General features: G+C 44.0%; 1 protein-coding gene across 1 annotated transcript; it reads right to left on the bottom strand.

The window, feature by feature from the left end:
* Positions 1-5,366: 5,366 nt before the first annotated feature.
* LOC139763372 (uncharacterized) lies at positions 5,367-6,970 on the bottom strand. The gene is made up of 4 exons (XM_071689389.1): positions 6,903-6,970; positions 6,557-6,758; positions 6,223-6,391; positions 5,367-5,833 (listed from the first exon to the last, which is right to left on the bottom strand). The coding sequence occupies exons 2-4, from the start codon at positions 6,742-6,744 to the stop codon at positions 5,468-5,470; spliced, it is 723 nt and encodes a 240-aa protein (XP_071545490.1). The 5' UTR covers positions 6,745-6,758; positions 6,903-6,970; the 3' UTR covers positions 5,367-5,467.
* Between the last annotated feature and the right edge of the window lie 2,864 nt (positions 6,971-9,834).

Raw genomic sequence — 9,834 nt, 5'->3', positions numbered from 1 at the left:
AAAATTCCCCGGTCTTTTCTTTTTCCGTTTCATAATTCTCTATATTTCAGTTAAGGCCCGGCCAAGATGTGGACTTTTGTCCGTGTCTGGAGCCTTTAGAATTATATATATATATATATATATATATATATATATATATATATATATATATATATATATATATATATATATATATATATATATATATATATATATCCTTGCTTTGTGTTTGTATGTGAACGTGAAACATTCCAAGCAACGTGTTTGGCCTTGGAGCTGCCGGAAGCCTTACACTGACCACTATGAAGACTTCCAAGTCGGGACTCAACAGCTCTTCCTGCGCGGGAGTCGACCATACACACACGCACATACAGTCATGACCACGGAACAGTTCATGACGCTTGCGTCACACACAGTAGGTCACTAGGATAAGAAACCTCTGGAGTGACAGACTGGGGTGTGTGTGTAATATATATATATATATATATATATATATATATATATATATATATATATATATATATATATATATATATATATATATATATATATATCTTTTTCTTTCATACTATTCGCCATTTCCCGCATTAGCGAGGTAGCGTTAAGAACAGAGGACTGGGCTTTAGAGGGAATATCCTCACCTGACCCCCTTCTCTGTTCCTTCTTTTGGAAAATTAAAAAAAAAAAAAAAAACGAGAGGGGAGGATTTCCAGCCACCCGCTCCCTCCCCTTTTAGTCGCCTTCTACGACACGCAGGGAATACGTGGGAAGTATTCTTTCTCCCCTATCCCCAGGGATAATATATATATATATATATATATATATATATATATATATATATATATATATATATATATATATATATATATATATATTTATATATATATTATGTTTGCAAAGGAACAGTCAATACACTCCACAAAATCTAAACCAATAAGATAAACCCAGCCAGGTTTATAACATCTCTAGTACCCAAAAACCTTTAAAAGTGTGTCAGGTTAGATGAAGCAGTTTTCCGATCGATGCAAGACTACTACCAACATCTGCCTATAAGAATATATTAATCAAGTCTAGTTAAACCTGTAAAATGCTCGGATCCCTTCGTAAGGGATTTACGGCGAATGGTGCCTTAGTATGCGTAATGAGAGGGGAATCTACAACCAATAACTATGGCTAGGTATAACTTGATGTCAGCACCTCGTCAGAGCTATGAGCTGACGTGAGTCAATGCCTACTTTAGTTACAGCTGAGGTCAGCATCGGCTGGAGCCACCTCAGTCGCCCCAGCGTGTACCTATGGGATGGTTTTCTCTGAGCCAGCAAGTGTCCTGCTGTTCATAATTAACGGCATTTAGCCAAGGGTATCAAGAACCTCCTTCAGGGAGACGTGACGACTCACTAATTTGGACGGCATGGAACGAAGGTGCGACCCTCGAGCACAACGGTACGGCCCGACCTTTGGCCGTACCGTTCACTGGTCAGGCCTGCGGGTCGGGTAGCCGTACCCAAGAATACCGTCGTTGTGCTCGAGTGTCGCATTCGTCGTGCTAAGGGCTTGGTAAGCTCCGTCTTATTCTGGGATGGGGCCTGAATCCTTGGCTGTCGCCTCACCAACAGGAGGGCGTCCATCACCTGTGCACACAGTTGCTCTGCTTATACCAAAGGTTGATTCGTCCTTGTATGGAGTACTGCTCTCCCATCTGGGTTGGTTCTAGCTCTGCATCCTTGCTTGATCAGAGTTGAGTAGAAAGTAGTCCGACCTTTATACTTTCCCAGGCTGACTCCCGAACTTGACCTTCTTTCCCTACGCAGCAGTGTTGGTTCACTTTCCTTCTTCTACAGGTATTATTCTGGATTTTGCTTCCGAGAACTGGCTGCTTGTGTGCTCCCAACACTAACTCGACCATGCAATACTCGGCAAGCTGCTGCGCCAATTAATTACTGTGTGGTCGTAGGCAACTCAAGGGTGGGCCGTTTTGATAACTGTTTCTCTCCCTACACCTCGAAGCTTTGGAGCTCTGTACCCTCTCGTGTCTTTCCCAGTAACTATGACCTGTCATGTTTAAAAAGACAGTTTATTTTTTTTTTTCACTTCCTCCAAAATTCGTAAATACTTTCCCCTTGTCTTTTCCGTTTCATAATTCTCTCTATATTTCAATTAAGTCCCGGCCTTGATGTGGACTTTTGTCCCAGACTGGAGCCTCCAACGTTAAAAAAAAGGGTGTTTGTGTGAACTGCATCTACCATCAGTAATGAGTTACATTATGCTCAGTTGACTTTTACATCAGTTTACCTTCATTGGACAGTGACAGTCTACACTCCTTGTCACCTCCTGAACCCCCTCTGGTATCCTTTTGAGCGCCACCGCCCACAGGGTTGGTAGGAGTGCACAATGAGGTAGCCGCTCCTGTGGCAATATCGTAAGATCACCACAGACACGATCATCCTAGCACCACAAACACCATCTTCCCAGCACCGCAGACACCATCATCCCAGCACCGCAGACACCATCTTCCCAGCACTACAGACACCATCTTCCCAGCGCCACACACCATCTTCCTAGCACTACAGACACCGTCTTCCCAGTACCTCAGACGCCATTTTCCCAGCAACACACACCTTCTTCCCAGCACTACAGACACCATCTTCTCAGCGCCAGCACCACAGACACCGTCATCCTAGCACCACAGACCATCTTCCCAGCAACACACACCATCTTCCCAGCACTACAGACCCCATCTTCCCAGCACCACAGACATCATCATCTCAGCACCACAGACACGATCGTCCCAGCACCACAGACACCATCTTCCCAGCACCACACACACCATCTTCCCAGCACCACACACACCATCTTCCCAGCACCACACACACCATCTTCCCAGCACCACACACACCATCTTCCCAGCACCACACACACCATCTTCCCAGCCAACAGCGATGTGATCCATTCTGTTTTTCTGCATCTCCCTCCTCAGGAGGGAAGTATATATATTTTACCTTGATTTTCTCTTTATTTTCCTTCATACATCTCATCCCAGCAGTCAGCACCCAAACCCTCGTTAGGCGAAGATATATTTGATATGTCCTTTGCGGGTGTGTCCAAAGGCCAGTGGTGTCGAGGGTGTAGTGGAGTTCAAGAGTCGGGTCAAAGGTCAGAGGTGTCGAAGGTGTTGTAAAATTGTGTAGTAAAAGTGTGTTTCCCTACACTGTTAAGATTTTGGGATTTTTTTATTTCCACATGATGTAGCAGCTGTGTATGACCTTCCCCCCCATTTGAGAAAAGATACTTTTATCCGTATCCTCAAAGACTCTTCAAATTCTTCTCTCCATATTTCTGAACATCTTCAGCCCATATTTCCCGCAAGGCCTGGCTCTGATATACACGGGGTACTTGATGGGAGAATTGAACACGAAAGGACAGAAGAAAATGTACGTCGCTATACGTCAGCTGGTGTTTTGAGACCTGGAATGACACTCTCCTGGAGATAACCTCTGACCTCAGGCAGGAGAAAGAGAACAAAGATGGAAAAGATGAATCCCGTTGAGTAAGGGAGGATCACCACACATATACACAGGGAGTCATTATTTACCAGATGGTTCATCCACCACTGGTCTGGTCTCTGTGGACCACCGCTGTGCCACACATTGTCTCGCTTGGCTGATTATGTTTTGGTGTTACATTAATTTGTGTATTAAATTTGGTACGTTTTGATATAGCAGTTCTTTTCCCCTCGTAATCTGTTTACGTCCTGTCGTGGACCAGTGGAAGGAACGATGCTTTTGGAGATGTTTTCGGTGGAGCATAGTTACGTCCGGAGTTGTTAGCGTTACACCTTAACTGGCTGTTATCTTAATAAACTGATTGATTTAAAAAAAAAATGGGTTAGATGATATACCGTCATTGGTGGCTAACTGACTGAACAAACTGTTTAGTGGTGTGTGGTGAGACCAAGTCTGGTAAGGGAGGAAGGCTGCTCCGTGCCCTGTTGTCGCTGTTAGTATGGTATGGCCTCCTCCCCATACTGGAGCCGTGACGAATGGTATCTGGTCAGCCAGTAACGTTCTCTACGTCAGTGCAACGGCTTCCCTCACTTATGTTACGGCATGTATTTGACTCTGGGGCAGACACACACACATTACAGCGTATCACCGCCGGCGATGGTGGTGAAGAACCGACCGTGGCTCCCCTTAGAGAGGCATCGGAAGCTCCTGAGTTCCTGGAGTCTAGCCACAGTCAAGCGCACTCACACACGCGAGGGGAAACTTGGTATGTATTCAAAGGCTAAGAGACGGGCGCTTGTTTGCTCCTTCCCGATACCTTATATTTGTTTCTGGTACAGCCTTTGGCAAGGAAACACTGCCTCCGGCCGGCGTGTTTGGACGATCTACACCAGGGCTGTGCTCCAGAACTTATCAGCTGCTCCGTCCAGCACTGTGTCAGTATGTAAGGACTGTGTGCCTGCTGGTCTTCAGTACCATGAATTTCCTTTTCACATCAACAGATCCAGTGATGTGAGCGTTACAGTGACCACGCTCAAGTCATTGTCTTCTAACCTCTTCTGTATTTTACCATTGCTTCCAGTGGTCTTCTACCCCCGTGTAAATTGTACTTTTAGTATTTCGTAATTACAATATTTTGTTTTATTAAACGTCTATTTATATGCGTTACCTCATGTGTTTATAAATTGCGGCCTTATCCGTATGGACATGTTTCTCATAGTTACCCCTGGCATAATGCACGTCCTCTAAAAGAAAAATATCATAGAAAATGTATTGTAGGGGGAACATGTGAATATAGCCGAATCCTGATTCGGAAATGTTATATTACATTATTTCTAAGATCTTCGAACAGAGTGATTGGATAACGCTGTGATATGTACATCTATTAGAAATGAAGATGGAATATATTTACTCTGAACTGAACTTATTGGTATAGTACACCTGCTCAAATGATAAGTCTAGTGAGTTGACTGGTGGCGTACACCTGTATGTTGTCATGATACGCTTGCAGCTACAGTGCATACAGTGTAGTGTGACAAATATAGTGTATGTGTAAGTCGTATTGCGTCTTATGTACGTCATGTCTATATACATACGTGTATTGAGAGGGCTGTAAAGAAAATAGGGAAGGATGAATTACGGGACGATATATGTAAAAGGATAAGTGAAGAGGGGGACGCTTGACTGAAGTAGTATTGGATCCTCATTGCAGCGCTGTTGCCATGATCCTCATGACTCTTAGTATGTTCTAAACGTATCAGGGTCATGGTTTACTGTTGTCACGATACAGTGGGAGAATTTCCATCGCCATTATTAGTTCCTAATGTGTTGCTGAATAGTGTTGTTTGCTTCTCATGATTAGTAATGGATACAAAACCAAACATATCAATACTTTAGACTGTATTTGCCTCTCCATACACTGTTACAAAGGAAGATTTAGTGGTGTGGGTTACTGGGCCAGAAGTGCAGGCGATGGAGCGGACGCCTCAAGCACTTTTCATGTCCTTGATGGCCTTGTTGATCTGCACCTTCATGTTGAGGGCCATCGTCCGATCCAGCACCTCCCTGAGAGCCTTCCTGAAGCCAGCAGTGTGGAGAGTCTTCATCTTGTTACCTTCCAGGTTGGTGACGCTCTCCAGCTCGTCATGACCCGAGCGCACCTTGTAGCTGACGATCCTCTGGGGCACCAGGTTTGAGAGCAGCACCGTGACGTCAGCGAAGAGCTTGTCCTCCCGTTCCGTCACCCGGCCGCTGACGACCTGTGCTGGGGCCTCGCCCACGCCGGCGAAGGTGACGGTATAGTCAGCCGAGACCCGGACGTCTTCCAGCAGCACCGTCCCCGTCAGTAGTGTCTGCAATACAGTAGTGCCACGTACATCACTCTACTTACCACTCTACCTACCCTGCAACTCTGTCCTAACCACTACTTACCCTGCAATACTCTCCTTACCACAACCTACCCTGCAACACTGTCATAACCACTACCTACGCTGCAACACTCTCCTATCCACTACCTACCCTGCAACACTCTCCTATCCACTACTTACCCTGCAACACTGTCCTAGCCACTACCTACCCTGCAACACTGTCCTAACCACTACCTACCCTGCAACACTGTCCTAGCCACTACCTACCCTGCAACACTGTCCTAGCAACTACCTACAACACTGTCCTTTCCACTACTTACCCTGCCACACTTTCCTAACCTAAAGGCCTGACCTTTCGACATGACGCCTTTTACCTTGTCCGGACTGAATCTAGCAGACTTGGAGCGTCGAAGCGACCCCAGACCCGTTATCTTGGCGTTCTTAATGGAGAACCTCTCGGAGCTCTTGCCGTCTGAGTCGACCTGGAATGGGAGGTCGGAGAGGCCGTTCTGTACCCTCTTGGACACGTCCCAACGGAGTTTCCTGCCGACATACACACAACGCAGTGAGGGGGGACTGATCCTGCGTGATGGGTGTAGAGCATAGCCCGTCTGTGTCATGTGGTGAGACTGTAATAGTTTGTGTTTCTATGAGGCATAATACTGGATGGGTCTGAGGGACGTTTTAACGAAGGGGGGAGGACTTTACTTGATGTATCCGAGGGCGCCAGCGACGATCTTGTCTAGGATCTGGTTGGGCGTCCTTGGCTTCCCGACGGCGTGGGGTGAGAGGGCGTCAGTAGAGCGAAGTCCCTGCAGGTCATCCCGCTGCTCAAGGCGGGCGCAAGACGCCGCCACCGTCAACACCGCCACTACCAAAGCCACCGTCCTCAACATGGTTCTTGCTACAGCTGTCAGAGTGGGCAAGTACCACGGAAACATTAACTTGTGCCTCGTTCACTAGTGTTGAATAAGGAGAGACATGACATAGACTTATCTGTGGTGTGTGTGTGTGTGTGTGTGTGTGTGTGTGTGTATGTGTGTGTGCTACTCACCTGTCCTGTGGCAGGTCGTGTGCTACCCCAGTCTCCCGCCACCGCCAATATATATATGGTTGGGCGGGTGCTGACGCAAGGCTGACCCAGCAACAGTCGTCGATACGATTCTGATGAGTTCCTTTTGAGTCGAGACTCAGTCTGGAACTTGGATGATACAAGTGTCTGACGATTACTGCCAGTGCTGCACAAACTTTAGATACATAACTCAAATTGCCATTTTATTTCTCTCTGTCATTAAGATCAAAATCCAGCTTGGATACTTTCTTCACTCTGCCTTGTCCCACTTTACTTGCGAACATTCTCATCCCACTCAAACACACTCCTTAACTACATTGAATATAAGTAGCATCCCACATCCTCTTCACACTTCATCTCATCTCGCGTTATGTGGAATCCTTCATCAGCTGATGGTGTCGTATTGATTGACCTAAAATCGTCAGTGAAGTTACGGCTGATGATTGACCCAAACTGATTCCCTGTGCTATATTCTGAGATAAAGGTGCCACAATACCCTCATAGGCTGCCGGGTGTACCATAGCGTACGTCTCCAAGACAAGACTGTCCCCGTCTACAGGTCTTTGACATCACTGATAATCTTGCCTCACAGTAAGTCCCGAAAATAAGCAATGTCTCTTTTATTAACTTTTTAGCGATGACTGAACTTATTAAAAAAGATATCATCCAACTTGAAATGACGGTAAGTACGTTTACAAAATATAATTTCGTGGGTGTTGAAATGTGAATTCATATGATTGTTTCGTAATGGTAAGGACTACGAGGATTCAGGTGGGTGTAGGGCCGCTATAGCCCCGTACGACCCTCCTCAAAGACCATCTCTTCTTTGAGTCCTCCCGCTCCCGCTTGACTTACATGTTCAGTCAGCTTCGTAATGGTTCGGTCGATTCGGGAGAATCGAGTCATACAGCCCACATGGGGAAGTCTCTCCAAGCCCCGTAGAGGCATGAATTTGAAGATAGGACTTACAGGAAAACTTCTTATACACTTTTTTTTCTGGAGGCAAGCCCTGGGCCCTCTCATAGACCCCATGATTGATGGGGGAGTTCGAAAGTGGATATCCCTCCTGAAAGAGGCTAGGGTCGGCCCTTGTTACTGTAGGGGCAACATACAACACTACCCTTTTATTATCATCTTGATTTCATATAAAAACTTTTTTTCAGATGGTTCTGCAGTACCATTTGAACGGGCGATTCTGCTTCAAGCGACTGAACCCTGGATCATGAAGCGCTATGTTCGAATCCGCAAGTTTCACACATTGGTTCACTTGACGTCAGCTGCAGTCACTCGCCACAAGTGTGTTTCTTGCAACCACTGGAGAAAGTACCCTTATTTTCATCAGTGGTAATGACTGATGCAGGATTTTGAGGTTACGTGTTGATACAGTGTCGTGAACTGTGTGGGATACAAAAGCGAGAAGATGCAAGAAATGTCAGACTGAAGGTGTGGGAGGAACTAACGCAGGAACCTCTTCTTGACGAACTGTTCGAGATTGTTTGGAAGGAAATAATGAGGTAAGTTTTCGTGTTTGCATTTATTAGATCTGCTACTCTACGTCTGAGTGGATAGGTCAGATCAGACATCCACAGGAAATGGATAAAACCTAACCAGAAATTGATTGCTTCAAATCGACAATAAGGTGTAAACAAACGTAAGACCTGACGCCGATAATGGAGGTTAGGCTTTTGTGATGTATCGTCACATATATAAATAAATTATATTTTGTAGTATGGCTTTATAGTTAACAAATCGTAATTTATCTCTTCAGTATGAAAGGTTTTATTTTCAAGTTTCTTGATCAGCGTTATTATAGTGAATCTGATGACAATGTTTCATCGTATTAGTCTTAATAGTATATTACACAAGACATTCATTACATATGCTTAACCAGTCCAATAATATATGTGTGTTTTTCGATTTAAAGGTTAAAACGGTTTACATCTTTACGCCAGCGGCCATACAAGTCATACACACCGTACAAACATTCATGTTCATGTTTTGATCCTGATTTCTATTCTTCCTTGAGCATGGAATGCCTGAATGCGTAAATACTGAAAGGCCAGGAGCGGCCGTGTTGTCAATAGCCATTCAGTAGATAAAATCCAGCACTAGAATGACATTTATTTTCTATATAACATTTTCATAAAAAAATCTTTTTACAAATATTACGGTGCTGTGTCCCAAGAACTCTGTTGTGGTGACCAAACTGTCTTCATTAAGTTTCAGGTATTACGACTAAATAGCCTAGCCCGGCTATATCATCATTTCGTATATAATTATCTTATTTTTAAGTGATGTTCCGACCATATCATCATCTTGTATATAACAGTCACGGATATTCAAAGTTGTACAATTATTTGCATACTGATTCATCAGAATAGAACATTCAACTTATGATTGTTCATATTATCTTATGGAAATACAGCTGTGACAGTTTAAAGACACCACTTGTTTAATTCTTACTAACAATGATTTTTTACGTTAAATCGTTTAATTCTTACTAGCAATGTTTTTTACGTTAAATCTAAGCCGATATCCTTTTTATTCAATCATTAATCACTGAATAATATCTGTGGTAATTGGTGCAGTATTGAGTACCAAAATATTAAATTGATATTATCAGTATCATAAAGATGTCTTTTTGACCAATTTCATAATCATACATTGCAAGCAAAGTTTGCTACGAGGATTTTTCTATAATTATTCTTGGTGTTAGTGGAAAAGCCACAGAATGTGATATATTCACTTTGAGGGTTGGCAGCCGCTATTTTCTTATTTTCAGTAGAGGAAACCATCTTCTCAGTGTAAGTGTATATTTGTGGTATGTTCACAATGTTGTATGTTGAAAATGTTGAATGGTTACATGGTGTTTTGTTGATGATCTTGTGAGCTGATTTAGTTTATATTACTGATT

The sequence above is a fragment of the Panulirus ornatus genome, chromosome 46 (assembly GCF_036320965.1).
Source record: "Panulirus ornatus isolate Po-2019 chromosome 46, ASM3632096v1, whole genome shotgun sequence".
Lineage (NCBI taxonomy): Eukaryota > Metazoa > Arthropoda > Malacostraca > Decapoda > Palinuridae > Panulirus > Panulirus ornatus.
Note: the sequence above shows the minus strand (reverse complement) of the source record. Positions and strands in the feature narration are given on the sequence as shown.